This window comes from Vidua chalybeata, chromosome 17 (genome assembly GCF_026979565.1).
Source record: "Vidua chalybeata isolate OUT-0048 chromosome 17, bVidCha1 merged haplotype, whole genome shotgun sequence".
Lineage (NCBI taxonomy): Eukaryota > Metazoa > Chordata > Aves > Passeriformes > Viduidae > Vidua > Vidua chalybeata.
Genome location: NC_071546.1, coordinates 13875141 through 13891074, shown reverse-complemented (window position 1 = coordinate 13891074; position 15934 = coordinate 13875141). Strand labels below are relative to the sequence as shown.

The 15934-nt window shown below is 46.8% G+C and overlaps 1 protein-coding gene across 2 annotated transcripts in view; it reads right to left on the bottom strand.

Moving 5' to 3' along the window:
* Positions 1–960: 960 nt before the first annotated feature.
* ATP9A (ATPase phospholipid transporting 9A (putative)) overlaps positions 961–15934 on the bottom strand; it is a 50969-nt gene continuing 35995 nt past the window's right edge. For both annotated transcript variants that reach the window (XM_053958583.1, XM_053958584.1), the window contains exons 18-28: positions 15449–15619; positions 13571–13669; positions 13221–13310; positions 12507–12651; positions 11431–11495; positions 10523–10678; positions 10122–10186; positions 9259–9367; positions 7955–8012; positions 5915–6118; positions 961–4788 (exon numbers count right to left, since the gene is read on the bottom strand). In XM_053958583.1, the coding sequence (XP_053814558.1) occupies positions 4652–4788; positions 5915–6118; positions 7955–8012; positions 9259–9367; positions 10122–10186; positions 10523–10678; positions 11431–11495; positions 12507–12651; positions 13221–13310; positions 13571–13669; positions 15449–15619 (1299 nt within the window). In that variant the 3' untranslated portion in view covers positions 961–4651. The remainder of the gene's footprint in view (positions 4789–5914; positions 6119–7954; positions 8013–9258; positions 9368–10121; positions 10187–10522; positions 10679–11430; positions 11496–12506; positions 12652–13220; positions 13311–13570; positions 13670–15448; positions 15620–15934) is intronic.

Sequence of the window (15934 nt, the reverse complement as noted above, 5' to 3'; positions counted from 1 at the left end):
CCCACGGAAATCTTTGACATTTCTACTATTATGCAATGTTTGGGTGAAAAAAAAAATTTGCTGAAATTCTCCTTCCCTTCCAGAGTGAGTTTAGAAAAACTATTTCTAGCTTTTTTTAATTACACATTTCACCATTAAAAAGAAACCATCCATAAATTAAAGGAACCACTAGCCAGGGCTTATGTAACCCATTCAGAGTGGGAAATTGGTAACACTTGGGAGCAAAGTCTGTTCCTGTGATTTCTGGAGTCTAGACCATTCATTTGATGTGTGCAAGCATCACAAAAATGGTTTATTTAATATTTGCATTAACTACTTTATACCAAAAAAAGTTAGTCATGAAAAAGGGCGTCTGTGTCCTATAGAATCTAAAAGAAACACTCCCATAGATGGTCAGTGATCCCAGGGACAGTTTATCACTGCTTTCAGTAAACAGTCTCCCAAGTTAGAGATTTACTTTATCCAATTGCACTCTTAATTTTCTTTTTTTAAGAGTGTTTATGGCTCTATTACATTTTTGGTAGAAAACTGCTGCACTGTGTTTGTAGCCACCATTATTGACGTTTCCCCTGTGCAGAATTTTCAGTGTTAAATCCTGCCTCTCCCCCTGCTCCTGACCCTGGGACTGCTCTCGTGCCGAGCCACTCTCTGAGTCAGATGTCCAAGGGATGAGAACATGCCCAAAGTAGCTGCTCCTAATGCTGTTGCATCACTGCTCTTCCCAGGGCAGGACAGATCTGTGTTCCAATGGGAATTCCCTCCTCATCCCCAGCAGTGGCTGCTAGCAGCAATGACCACCCCTGTTAAAACCAAAAAGGAATTTAACGAAGCAGCTCTGATCACTTCTTGGAGATAATTTCCCACACACAGGTTCAAGGCACACAACTTCCCCACGTCCTGACAATTCCCACACATCTGGGACTGATCATGCCAGGACTAACCAGGTGCATCATACAGGGGTGAAGTAAAGAAGTTGCATAAAATTTATTTTTTCCACCTTGTTTTACAATATTCCCTTTTAAGGTCTTACACATCTGCGACATGTTAACTCCACAGAACAATAAATAATTGGCATTCATGTTTCTCTTGACTCAGGGTATTTACAGGTTGTTTAGCTGGATGACAGGTACAAAACATCAGCATCACAGTAAATACCATTTTGACACCAGAATCCATTTCCCTATTAAAAATTAAATTAACACTGATTTTTTTCAACAATTTTAACAATTAAAAATGTTCTCAAAGGCATATAAGTACACAAGTTGTCGTAGGCAGTAGTAATGGACCATATTGGCAAAGCTGTGAACCACAGGATTTCATGCAAATCATAGAGTTTAACCCTTCTGAAAGAACCAATAATAAATAAAGAGCCCATCCTGCTGAAGTGGGCTCTGGCTGGCCCCAGACACTGTGGGATGAGCCCAGTGGCACAGGAACAGCTCGGGACACTGAGCTGCACAAGGCAGGGGTTCACAGAGCTCTGCCTGTGCAAACCAGGGCCTCGTGATGCAGCAGAGCTGCAGCAGCTTTCTCACACACAAACCCCACAGAGCAGCTTTAGGGACTCCTGGGGCTCCCTGACAAACCCAGCTCACCTCCAGCACAGCTGCCCAGGCAGCTCCAGAGGCCGAGGCTGTCCCGGGGCTGGGCTGGGACAGCTCTGGGGAGCACAGGAGAACACGCCTGGTGCAGCCCCCAGCACACAGTGCTCACCCCGAGGGGACACCAGGGATGGTCCCAGTGGACACCAGGGATGGTCCTGACCTCCCCTCATCAGCCAGCTCTCATCAGACCCTGCACAGGCTGTGGAACACACAACGTTGGGTTTCCACTGCCCCACGAGCGGAGCTAAACAAATGTTTGAACAGGACAAGCTCTGCAGAGGAGAGAAATCCAGAGGTAAGGGGACAGAGAGGGCTGTGACACACCTGGAATTGCTGCAGAGGTGCAGGGAGAGAACAGAGTGTGCCACAAAACCCCACCCTGCAGCAGCTCAGCACGGGGTGGTGGCAGCCAGGGGCAGCAGGAGCACGGTGAGACTCCACTGGCACCCGGGGAGTCACCTGGAGCAGCCCCAAAGCTCACAGGTCACACATGAACTGCTACAGCACAACCCACACAGATAAAGGAAGAGGAAGAACACTAAAGCCACAAACAAGATACTACACAGAAGAAGAAAACAATGCTTCACTCCCCAAGAGTACAAATTATGAGCATACTAGAGGAAAAGATGAAATTTCCAGCAGAGAATCCATTTATTTTAATGTACAGTAAATAGGAACATGTGTATTAAATTTTTCTTTTAAAAACATTTTTAAATAACTTAAGAGAAATGGGTTGCAAACATAAAGTGCTGAACTTGAAAAATGGAAGTGTTCCTCTTTCCTGCTGTTTGTTAGATGGCAGTTTTAGTCTCTGACTGCTTTGAAAAAATGTAGTGTATATCCAGGCAGAAATGACTTCTGGATTTACTACCTTGTGCAAAAACACAAACTGCAAAGAACATAATCCACACCCCGAAACACAGCTCTAGATCACTATCAACTCTACTAAATATGCTGCTCAACTTATGATGCAATAAATACAGATGAAATCACAGTTCACTCCCTTTCTTGGTGTAAGCTAATAGTTTGCAAATATGGTCCACTCAGTGTAAACTGTATTGACTTGAGGAAACAGTGAATTCTACCATTTATATGTCTCAAATATTTACACACAGTAGCTTGGCACTGCTGCTGTTGCAGGACATGGAACTACCAACAGACAGGAGAGAGGGGCAGGGCTGGGCACCAGAGCCCACGGGGACTGGGCTGCTCAGTCACCACCTGGGGACAAAAGGAATTCTTGCTTCTTGCACTTAAACTAATGAAAGCAAATTAGATGGGATATTGAGAAGTTCTGCCCTCTGAGGGTGGGGAGGTCCTGGAATAGAATTCCCAGAGCAGCTGGGGCTGCCCCTGGATCCCTGGCAGTGTCCCAGGCCAGGCTGGACAGGGCTTGTAGCCCCCTGGGACAGTGGGAGGTGTCCCTGCCGTGGCAGGGGTGGCACTGGATGGGCTTTAAGGTCCCTTCCAACCCAAACCATTCCATGATTCTGTGAAATGCTGTCTGGGGACTCCAGAACAGTGATTATGGCCAACACTATCCAGGCATGATGAAGACAATGTTATGGACTTTCCTGGCGAAACGGCATTAATTAATTCACAGGAGGCTGTGAGCCCACCTCCCAGAAGGGAGCCCAGGAACAAGGGCACCAAGCAGTGCCAGCTCTGCCCGTGGTTTCTCTGATGTGGGAAGAAGACAGCAAGCAACTAATTTAGCACAGACTGAAGAGCCTCAGACAAGGATGGCTGCCACTAAAAGCCCATCCGTGTTTGATGCACCAACCCAGCTCTAAAAGGTCCCTGTAAGTCTCTGTCCTACTGAGAAGCCCAAGTATGTGTGGCTCTCCTCATGATATTATCACATGGACCAAAATTTATAATAATGGCAGAACTCATTGAGTTTAATTTTTGAAAATTAAAACCACATAAATTTGCTCTGCACACAAGACTTTGTATGAACCCACTCCTGTGATTCAGGTTTGGTTTTTAGAGCCAAGCGAGTGCAAGGCTCCAAAAACTGCCTCTCTGCAGGGAGCATGTCATTAAAACATCCACCTGGGAATGCCTCTGCTTATTTGCAGCTCATCCTCAAAGTTTCACACTAACAGGAAACAGATTTCATGGAGCTGTGAGGAGTAGCAGCTCTGTGACCTCTCCTTTCAGTCTCCAAGGATTCAAGACACGTCTGCCACATTGTCTGCAGAACAGTACGAGTCTCTTCTCACGTTGTCGACACATTTCAAGGATGATCAACTGCAAAGTTCTGTTCCAAAGAGGATTTGCTTTAGTTTAGATAATTTTCTCCTACACAAATAAATACAGAGTAAAACTATTATGTCACTGCTCCTTTTAACAGGAAGCACAAAAGCTAAACAAAACTGAATTCTCTGGTTTTGAGCTACCACTTCCCTGTCTTTATCAATGGCTGGATACCTCCAAAATCACTGGGGTGACCACATTTCAACGGAAGGAAAATCTCAGGCACACTCAGATTCTCCAGCGTGTGTAGATCCGACAGGCTGGAGCCCCATTATGGAAACAACATGCCATAAATCAGGAATCAGCTGTCAGCAGGGTAGTGCATCACCTACATTAAGGGATTTCCAAGATGTAAAAAGAATGTAACTACTTGAATCAAAAAGACAAATAACAAACTTAAAAAAAGGTAACACAATGCAAAGAACAGCGCAGACACTTAAAAAATTCACTTTAAATTGTCAAATGTAAATCCCAAGGTCAGGTAGCAGCTTCCACAGACTTTGAACCATGCAAGAGAAACCCATTGCCATCGCAGTTCCATGCATTGGACCCCAGCTGAGCAGAACAAAAGTGCCAAGAACTGGATGAACTCAGAGCCTCCACCCTCCAAACACTCCCGTTTGGCGTTAGCTTCTTCCAGGGCAGTCTGGAAGTCTCTCCCTACAGCAGCAGGTAACAGAGATCACCACGGGGTCCTGAGGCAGGGACGGGACGTGTTCGTTGTGGGAACAGCTGGGGGTTGTCTCTGGGCCCTGGGCAATGTCTGTCTCTGTGTGCCAGGAGCAGCCCTAGGACGTGAGCTTCGAGTAGCTGGGGGGAGAAAACCTCCGTCTCAGGTACTTGAGGACGTAGAGGGGCAGGCAGCTCACCAGGGTGATGACAGTGACCTTCCACAGGAACGACAAGGTGGCAATGAAGTAAACATCTGCATGGAGAAACGAGCACGGAGTCAAAACCACGGGGAGGGGTGCAGAAAAGCAGCAAAATCCACCACTGCTTCCTTCTGCCCACGGCACAGGGCTGGACTCAGATCATCTTTAAGCTCCCTTCCAACCCAGGCCATTCTATGATTTTACAATTCCTAAAGCTGCCCCACCTCCAAGACCAAAGCTCATATGATACCTGGCTCCTCACTGCTCTGCCCTTCTCTTCCCCAGAAGATGCAGAGATGCGCCGAGCAGCGGGGTGCACGGAACGTGGCTCTCACAGGTAACTGCCCTCCCAAACCCCACCTGAAACAGGGACATCCTCCTGGCACTGCCCAGCACTGCGTGTCCTCCCACTCTGGGAGCTGCCTCTGCTGCTTGGCTGAGCCCAGCAAACACAGCTCCTGACTCAGAACACCTCAGAACCTTTACAAAAAGAGTTAAAGCATCGTTCAAAATGGAACTGGTATAACCACATGCAAGAGACAGACCCAGCCTGGGGAAGTGATCCCTGTTGCCTTCAGTTAGGAAAGAGCTTTATGGAAGGAGCAGTGACATCTTGTGGTTCCTGAGTGAACACTGAACAAGCCCATGGCTCTGATATTTGCAACTCAACAGTTACTGAGGAATCTGGAACTCCTCACCCTTCCTCCTCTGCCCAGGGAATAGAATTAGCTCTGCTTCAGGGAACTAAAACACCAACAACCAAAACCGTAAGAAAATGGTCCCAGTGAACAGATAAAATAAGGTAAGTTTTAGGAGGCAGCTCCTTCTCCCAGTTTAAAAGACCAAATCTTTCAATCCAACAGCAGAGACTTCAACCTCCCATCTCAAATTCCCATATGGAAATAAAGGTCACTGCTACATGAGACAGGTGACACGTGCTGGAGCTCAAAGAATGGATGAGATTCACTGGGTAGCACACTCTGCTGACCACCTTTACCTTCTCTAGCATTTTGCTGTGGGAAGAAACCATAAAATATCTTCCAAGTGCCTTCAAATCACAGAGAGCTTACTGTGGTACCACCGTGCCTCTACTGCTGGCCCCACCACGAGCCTTTTGCTCACTTCAGTCCTGTTACCATCCAGGCCATGAACTGACTGGAGGAGAGCATTAAACCTCACCAATGAACTCGTGCAAGAAGACCAGGGAAGCGATGTAGCAGGAGAGGCTGAGCAGCTCGGCCACGATCATGAGCCAGTGCCACGTCTGGATTGTCAGTGCCACCATCAGCAGCTCGGTGAGGATCAGGGACGTGAAGGAAATGGCAACAATGTGCACAAATTCGGATTCAAAGAGGAGGAGTGCTCCATACATGATGATGCTACCTGCAAGGGAATGGAACTGTTTCAAACACCAGGCTCAGCTCTAAAACCCACAGTTAGGTCTTGGAAAGGCTGAAACAATCCTATCTTGAGGCTGTTTTTCATGAAAACTGATGAATGTAATGACAACGAATCAGTTACTATTTAGGAGACAGAACTGATGAGAAGGCAGGGAAAAGTTACAGCAGAGGTACCCAAAGTTTTCTAGCAGTCTATCATGCTCATAGACACGTGGAGATAGGAAATTAATACATGCTGTTTTGGCAACTGGAGATCTCTAACTTCATGAAACTCTATCCTCCCACAAAAGCACTTGGTCACTAGTCAGAAGCTAAAAGATATCAAATTCTTCTATATCCCACCACACTGCCTCGGTGCCAAGAGGCAGCCAAGTGTTGAAAAGCTCAGTGGATACAAGCAAGGCTCAATTTGCACTGCCTGGGCCGAGGTCTCTCCCCTTTACACCTCCCCCTAAGAGAATCCCATTAAAGCTCTGCTAACGAGGCATTGTTTGTGCTCCTATGCTGGCTGGCAGGGCTCCTCCAGGCCACCTGCACAAATAACTCATGTGAGTAATCCACACCAACATCCATCACTCAGGCCGCCTCCGGAAGGGAAAACCTGTGAGGGAACCCAGCTCGAGCCACAGAGTTCAAACCCAGCCGTGAACTTTCCAAACTTTGGGACTGCTCAAGTTTTGGTCGGGCTCATCTCTGCTAGCAACTGGCCCCGTTGTTTGGCCGCTGTTTGCTGGTTCTTGAGCACAGCACTGGTGAAGTCACTTTAACCAAACCCTGTAACCAGAGAGTGCTCTTAGCTCAAGGAGGAATCTTTCCCCCTGTGCATCACCCTCTGGCTGCAGCCTTCCACCACTTGGGAGTGTCCTCTCAATGCCTTGGCTTTGCCATTGTGTTACTCAGCATCCCAAGCTGTCGATCCCTGTTGCAGGATGCCTGTGATAGACTTCAGAAAATAAAGCTAACAGAGATTTTAGACTCCTCAATTCGCTCCCTGCTAGGATGGCAATGTCAATTAAATCCGTAAGAATTACCTGGTTATCTTGACCCCTTATTATCACTCTTGTTGATAAAGAGAAAACAAGGAATTTTGCCACTTCAGCTTTCAGCTCCACATTATTGACCTGTTTTCTAAAATTCCCTGATTAATACATATAGAGAGAATTTGAATTTGAGGGTAATTGATTAAAAAAAAAAGACAAAATGAAAGAAAATACTTTCTTAGATATATACCCAAATTACTACATCCATTGTTGAAAATGCATTGCAATTAAGGCATTTACTTAATTGCTTTAGCAGCCTAATTAGAGTGTATGAGATATGATCAAGAACGTGAGCTCGACTGTGACCCTGAATCACAGATGCCTGAGAAGCAACCAGAACTCTTGCCACTTCCATTCCTGGATAAAATACAGAAGGCTACAGATGCTGCATTTTCCATGTCGACAACAACCTGCAAAATCCATAGATTGGAGAACTTTTCCCAAAAGAAGGGGAGGGAGAGTGATGAGCTCTGCTTTACAGATGGGGTAAATGCAGCACACTGCAAGGAACTTGCACAGAGTGGATGGTTCTGAGGGAAGAGGCACAATGCTTTGAATTCTGCATCACAGGGTTGACCAATTACTGCCAATATTTGGGTTTAGATAATTTTTTCCTTTGGCAACGCTACCGACATTTTCCGAGACAAAAAAAAACATATATTCATCACCACAAGGATGCTTTGGGAAATTCATTTCGTGCCTTACTTAACTTCAGCAACACCGAAACTTAGATAGCCACACAGACACTACAACATCTAAAGGCAAAGTTGATTTCTTACCTTGATAAATGCTTATCAAGACCCAGATTAAAAATGTTTTGTAGGACAACGGTCGTCCCTGGGTGGGGGAAAAAAGACAAAGCTCCATTGGGGTTTTCTTTTATGAAAATTCACTTATTGATCAACTTAGAAATTAAGAAGATAATTGGAAAGTGCTTTGGAAAAGAAAATAAAACAAATCAAGCAATGCTGAGGTAGTGCCCCTTTATTCTCATTTTTCTGGGTGCATGAAGGGGCTGTGAAAGCTCAGGGTCCCCCCAGCACAACGTGGCCCCCACTGCACACACAATTAATTCAGTGCAAAGATGCCTCAGGAGTTCAATCACCGTACTGTGAAACAGAAGATGTGTGCACACACATCGACGTGAACACATTAATACTGTATTTCTAGACACACACAAATCACCCTCATATTGAAGGCAGATAGATTTTAAAACTCCATCTCCAGCCAACACAGCTATACCAGCACAAAACCCCCTATGTTTAGACCAGGCCTAAGGATGGTTGAAGAATTAGTGGTTTATGACATAAGAGACAACATCCAAGTGAAACCAGATGGAGACTTATTGAGGCTCTGGAAAAACAGGCTGTGCTTCTCAGAGTATCTGTTTAACAGGAATCCTTGAGGGAAAGGATCTGGGGAAGACTCAGTCCACCCTTTCCTCCAGCTAAGAAAGATGTATCCTGGCTGCATACCCCAGTTATTAGAAACGTTTTCCAGGGAGGGAGAAAAAAAAATTTAAAAGGAGCTTAAGACAAGATTTACCTTCCTGATATTTCTATGGTAAACATAAAATAAAGTTTTCTTTGTTTAAGGAGAAGGACCTTTAGATGCTAAAGCTACAAAAATGGCACAGCAAGCAAACCTCTAGTTCATGCTCCAGTCAAATTTCTACTGAAGAAACTCTGGGATAACCCCCTGCCTCCATCAAATGAGCACATCCCTTCCCCTCTTCCTTTTCTGGCTTCAGGACAGTGCCAAATCCCCAACAATTTCTCTTTTCCCTTTATTATGGAACAACTTGGTAATATTAAATCCCTAGAATTTCCCACAGAATGGAACTTCTACTTGCCCAGCCGTTTCTAATAAATTGCATTTTATGCAGCATTCAATAAACAATTGCCAGGAATTCTTGTTCTACCTGTTGATTGAAATTTGACTTTAACAGAATTTTGCCTGAAAACGCCTGATAAAGCTCTGGATCTCCTGGCAATATATATATATAACTTCACACATTTACAGTTTCAAATCAAGATGAGGATCTTGCCTTCATGCAAAGCACACAAACAAGAGTCTCCCATACCTTAAGAAGGTCTTTGTAGAGCTCTGGGTACAACATTGCAACTTCAGACTTCACATCCTTGTCCAGGACAAGGGAAAACACGGGAAACATGGTGTAAATTGTGGAGTACCTGGGAAGAAGGCAGGAGACCAGTAAATTATCTCAGGTGGAGATGAGCAAACAAATGCTAGGCTGCAGAAAGGAAATACCATGTTCTTTAAGTGCCCAAAAACGTACACATTATAAAAACTGGCAAATGGAGCACACCAGAGTTCTGCAGGTAGGGAAAACCCATCAGGATTGGCTTTTTGAGTGACTTTTGATCAGGAACACTCATACACAAGTGACTGGTTCAAGGATTGCAGTGGGTTCTTAAGGGAGCCAAGGACTGACCTATGCCCATCCAAAGTCTGCTCTGCAGCTCAGGTCTGATTCTGTTTGCATCAGAAGGCAATGGAGGTGAATTTGCTGGTTTTTAAATTAGGTACTTGAAAGAATAAAAAGCCACACTGGGATTACAGTTGCAATGCCCTGTTTTAGACAGTTTTTGGACAGGAACTGAGGTTGGGGTGTCTCTTTTCCTGGCACTGCCAGGAGCTGGGCACTGCCTCTCACTGCTGTGCAGACAACAGCCCATAACAGCTGTCCCTCTTACTGGGATCAAAGGAACATTCCTGGAGGATGGGCTGCTTCACAAACATGACAAACATCCTGCTGGAAAGGTTTCTGCAAGTGTCTGCACTGGAAGGGGACAAGGCTCACATCCAGCTCCTGAAGCAGTGCTGTGAGCAGAGTGGAGATGTGCATGGCTTGCATGTTAATCAGCCCAAAAGTGTCCATTGTGCAGAGGTTTTCCTCACTGCCAGTAAAGAGTGAGCTCTTACCCAATGATGAGGAAGCCTTGGTAGAGAGGAACGGAAGCAAAGTAAAACACTGATGAGAAAACAGCCTAGAAAAGAAATGAGCTTTTTAGACACTGAAATACTGTGTAAAAATACACTCTGTTCAAACTGGAACATTCTAACAGTGGGTTCTCCCAGTTCCTGAAATGAAGACAGACTAATGGAATATCAACCCTTTTTATTCCTTTGGAGCAGTTGTTGCTATTTGTCCAATACCAGGAATTTTCTCATGTGTTTTCATATCAAAGTAACAACCTCAAGTCCAAACCCATGAAAACTTTCAGGAGAAGAAATAGCAGCATTCCAAATGAGACACAGGACCTTTCCTTTATGATTTGGCTTCTCCACCTCTTTTGGAAAGCCCCTCCTGGCAGCCCATTTACCTGCATGGTGCTGATGCAGAGGCTCCTGTGGATCACAAACTGGCTCAGGGCTGCAGACCTCTTGTAGCTGTTCCTTCCATGGACCATGAGCAAACGACCCAGGTGCTTGAACTGAGTGATGGAGAAATCAGCTGCCAGCGATGCCTGCTTCCCTTCCTGGGAACAAGAGCGAGGAGAAGCACAGTGAGACCATTTCAGCACTGGAAACAAAGAACGTCATGTTATTATTGAGTTATCACTGACAGAATTTCCAGGAATATTTGCAGTATGTTAGGTGAGGGAGAGCATTGCCTCAGTACTTCTCCTTCCACTGCGGGTTTTAAGCAAAGAGCAAAAATATGAGGAGAATTCCCATTTGAACCTTGGCCTCCAGTTCTAAGCAACCTCTGGATTCTGATTCACAACACACATGTTAACGTGACACTCCTATCAAGTCAGTGCTGAACAAATTCTCAGCCTCAAAAGTTCACAAAATTTTGGCTCACTGCAAGCAGAGTCTGTCTGCCACTGCCAATCCAGTCCTGCAGCTCCACACAGTCCCAGGTGCAGGAATCAGAGCTCTAACCCAGAGTTTGTTTTGCAAACTAATTTGAGCAGTTTTTAATTGTGCATGTAGGGTGTATCTTATCAGTGTAATTATAACTCCAGCACCTGGAGCATCAGAAACCCCCAAAACTAACCATGAGGGTACAAATTCAGGGATTCTGCCAATAACCAAATAATGAATTTGAACTCCCTTTAACAGTAGTCTCCTTTATAGACAAATTATTTCTCATTATAGGGTTACTGGTCTGATGATGATTCTTGTGGGAGCTTGTTCCCCTTTTTGCACAAATATCTGAGGATTCATTTAAGAGTTGCTTGAAAACTGGCCACAGAAATTCCCATTAAAGATGAGGTAATCTCACCTTTCCTTCAACTCCAACACCACAGTCAGCCTCCTGAATCATGCTAACATCATTCCCTCCATCACCTGCAGGGCAGAGCACAAACAAAACTGGGAGTTAAGCAACAGGGGCAACAGACAACCCCACCAAAGTCGTCTGCAGCACACTGGAATATTGTAAGAAACACTTAACCCAGTCAATAAAAGCAAGATTTTAAACAGAAATCATGAATTTAAGCTCTTAAGTTTTGTTTTAACAGACCCCCAGATCAGTGATTGATGTATCTCACTTGCAGGTGGCACCATTACCTCTACAATGCTGCAACACAGCTCAGATTAACAGTGGTGGTTAATCTCGAACAGATGAGGGTCAAGCTCTGCTTTGCAAAGATGCCACCCGAAAGGGTAATGAGGAGTTTGGCACTGAATTTCCACGTGCAAAATTTCCATCATTTTCTCTATCGCCCCACAAAACCACCGCTCCCTACATGACCACTTCCAGGAGGTGTGGTATTACCCCTGGGTTCCAGGGGTCTGTCCAACCCTGGCTGCTGTAGCTGTCCTGGACTATCAGCACTGGGCTGACAGGCACAACCTGTCCAGCTCCCTCAGGCAATCTTAGCAAGCAGCTCAGCTCTTAAGTGAGATCAGCATTTGGTGAATTCAGCTCTTCAGTGGTTTCAGCTCTTTGCTTGCTAAGGTGCCCCGGGCAGATGCAGGGAGAGAGAGGAGAAGGCTGTGTGAGGTTCCACAGCAGTGTCTTTATTGGCAGCTCCTGTGAAGGGTTCCAGTGACAGCTCTTCTGCCAAACTGGGCAGAAGTGGGGGTTTATATAGAGTACAGGGGTGTTGAAAATGTCCAGCAGCCAGGGTCAGGGTGAATATGACCCATGGTCTTACAGAGAGATAACGAGGGTCCGAGGGCAGAAGAGGGATTGCTTTGGTCCAGTCATCATGGCTCGGCATTTCTTATCTTAGACAAGTGACAGCCAGGGAGGCCTCGCAGGGCCTGTGGCTGCTACAACGTGAGACTGCTCGCTCAAAGGGAAGAACTGGCAGCTGCCATTCTGCGTGGCCCCCGCTGGTGGCTGTCACTCACCCACGGCACAGGTGAGCTTGCCCGTCCTCTCCTGCAGCAGCCGCACGATCTGGGCTTTCTGCGTGGGGGCGCAGCGGCAGCACACGACAGCGGGGCACTGGCACGCCAGCTCCATGAACTCGTACTCGTAGTACTTCAGGCACACCTGGTTTACACACAGCACACACCTGGCTCACACCTGCTCGGTGGGCACCAGGCTTTCTCCAGCCCGGGCTGCTCCTACTGATGCCTTGAGAGGCTCCCTAGAACAGAGGCTAGACAGCAGAGATTTAATAAACTAGACTATGAATAAACTAAATTAATACTTTAATAAAGTAGGGATTTATTAAAAGGCCTTCAAAGGATACATCTTGGGCAGTACAAGAACCTGGCCATGGTTCAGCCCAAGATGGACCCAAGATGGACAGTGTGTCATGAGTTTTCACACTTTTATTATAAGTTTGGGTCCATTTCCACACTGGGGTTCATTGCCCAATTCCAGCTCCAGGTTGTGCAGTCCCACCCTCCCAGGTTGCTCTCCTCCATTCCCTGCTGTTTGCACTTTTTGGGCCTGAAGCTGCAAGGGTGTCCTTGGTTGTGGGGCTGGAAAAGGATTGTTCTGTGTGCCTGAGCTGTGAGGAGAACTTGCTGACACTTCATATGGAGTTCAGAGTTACACACCAATGCAGTGCAGAATCTGGAAAACATAAAAGCTAACACCTAAGGCATCAGTACCTCCAGCGAGTCCCCCGAGATGACCAGGGCACAGTCGTGCTTGCGGCGGAAGGCGTTCAGCTCCAGGTGGGCTTCTCCTCGGTTTGTCACCTGGGGGAGGATGGAACTGAGCAAGGTGTGCTTCACTGGCGTGAGAAACCAGCAAAGAATCCCAGAGGGAACAAAGGGGACACAGCCAGGACAGGCAGCACACTGGGTTAGGGCGTGCAGTCACAGAAACAGAAACTCGGGGCAGAAAGCTGGGTCAAAAGAATAAAAATACCCTGCTGGATGGAAAACAGTTGTGATCTCACAGCCCTCCTGTCCCAGAGTCTGGGCCCCTCGAGACAGGGGCTGTGGGTGTCACTCACTAGTCTGAATATATGGATGTCCTGTGTCCGTGTCACCAGATGAGCGTTCTTGGCTGTACACGTGGCTGTCTCCAGCTTATCCCCTGTCAGCATCCACACCTAAAATCCAAACATTTCATGTGCTCAGTAAAGCTTAACAGCCACGTCTGCAGGACCTCTGCAAGTACCACCTGCCTCTTCAGGCTTACAAAAGGACTGGTAAAATACGTGTACAAATTATTCTTCTAAAAAAGCCCTATTTTTGAAAAACGCAAGAAAATCCTCACACGTGAAAGAAAGCAAAGCTCTTAAAGAGGCTGAGACACAAAGGAAGTTACAAACTCTGTGTAACATTTTTCCCGCCTGCAATATTTCAAGATTCTGCTGATAAACCCACGAAATGCAAGCTAAAAAAAAAAAAATGTGTATTTGTGTGTTAACGTGTCCCTCCCCGGCCATTTCTCAACCGGGCCCTGCTGCAGAAAGATCCCTCCTGGCCCAGCCTGAAATGTGGATGATGCAACTGGGGTTAGCTCAGTGCTGATGTGTACGTCTGGAACACACTAACTTGGTTGAGGGCTTTTTTTTTTTAAGATTTTTTTTTTTTTTTTAATTTACACTGCTCCTTTTATTTTGTGCTGCTGAGGGGAGGCAGTTAGAAAGCAATGTCAGCAGCAATGGCTGGGAATTCCTTCTCCAGTGTAAATATATCACAGTGAGGGTGTTTTTTTCCACTGGTGTTTTTATTCTTTCAAGACACTGCCCAAGAATATTTAATGAAAAATACAAAAACGTTAAGAAAATCCCAAAACATCAACAAAAAAAAAAAAAAAAACCCACACAAAGACTCATTCATTTGTTAAATAATCTGAGGTTGGAAAGAGATTTGATCCTAACAAGACGGTCCCTGTCATGAACTGCAAGACCCCCTCCACTCTGGATTCACTGCTCACACGCAATGCCCTGATGAACACTGCAGTGCAAGGAGTGCTCAGCACATCCCACACCTCCACTCCAGCTCCAGCCAAGCTGAGGAGAAAGAGAGGCAGGAAAAGCCTTGGGAGTGCTGGGCCAGGGCTACAACACCACTGAGGAACTCTGATTCCCCCGGTCTCACTTCCCTGCTGAGGTCTCTGCTTACAGGGGTGGCCCCAAACAAAAAAGCACTTTTGGAAGCTCATCCCAAGTATTGAATTGCCTTTCCTACCTCAGCCCCAAACACACAGCCCTGCTTTGCATTCACAGCACGGCTTCAGATTTTTGTTCACTTTGCAACCTGAAGCAGAGAAACCACAACCAGGACCTCTCACCTACTTTTCTTACCCAAATCTGAATGTTTAATACATTTTTTCCCCACTTTTGCAAGGCTGACAAAGTTTTCAGAGAGAGAACCTACACAGGCACCACAGCAGCTCCCTCACTGCTGAGCACAGCTCAGGCTGTAGGTGTGGAGTCACAGATGCCCAGAAAGCTGGGAAAAAAAAAAATCCAGTCCCTGATTCTCTTGGCTCAGACTCCCCTCTAGTGGCTACTGAAAACGTGGATATCCACAGCTCCAAGCCCAGCACGGGGGTTCATGCACCACAAAGCAAACACAGCCAAACCTGCCTTGTGCAACTCCCTGAAAGAAGAACTGCCCCAAAGTTTCCTGCTGGACCCCTCCTCGTGCCCACACCACTCCTGTCTCTGCCAGAGGAGCCAGAGCACGTGAGGGGATGAAAAGCACAAGAGGTGACACGCTCGTGGTAAGACTCACTACCTGCAGCACATTCTGTTCCCAAAGTGATGTTTAAAACCCCCACAAGGCCCCCCAACTTTGAATTTCCAGCCCGAGGGACAGTGCCACGCACTCCAGAGGGCCTCAGTGCTCCTGCTGGAGCAACCCTGGGTTAGGCAGACCTTGATGCCAGCGTTCCTCAGCGTCTCCAGCGTGGGCCTGACGTCCGTCTGCAGCTGATCCTCCACCCCCGTGAGACACAGCAGCTCCATCTCCATCTCCAGGCTCTCGATGACTGTGGCCACTTTGAGGGAGCGGTCGTGCACGCTCAGCTTGGCCTGGACGTAGCGTGCCTGGGGACACACAGCACAGCCAGCCTGGCTTTGGGGACACAGCACAGCCAGCCTGGCTTTGGGGACACACAGCACAGCCAGCCTGGCTTTGGGGACACACAGCACAGCCAGCCAGGACACACAGCACAGCCAGGCTGGCTTTGGGGACACAGCACAGCCAGCCTGGCTTTGGGGACACACAGCACAGCCAGCCTGGCTTTGGGGACACACAGCACAGCCAGCCTGGCTTTGGGGACACACAGCACAGCCAGCCTGGCTTTGGGGACACACAGCACAGCCAGCCTGGCTTTGGGGACACACAGCACAGCCAGCCTG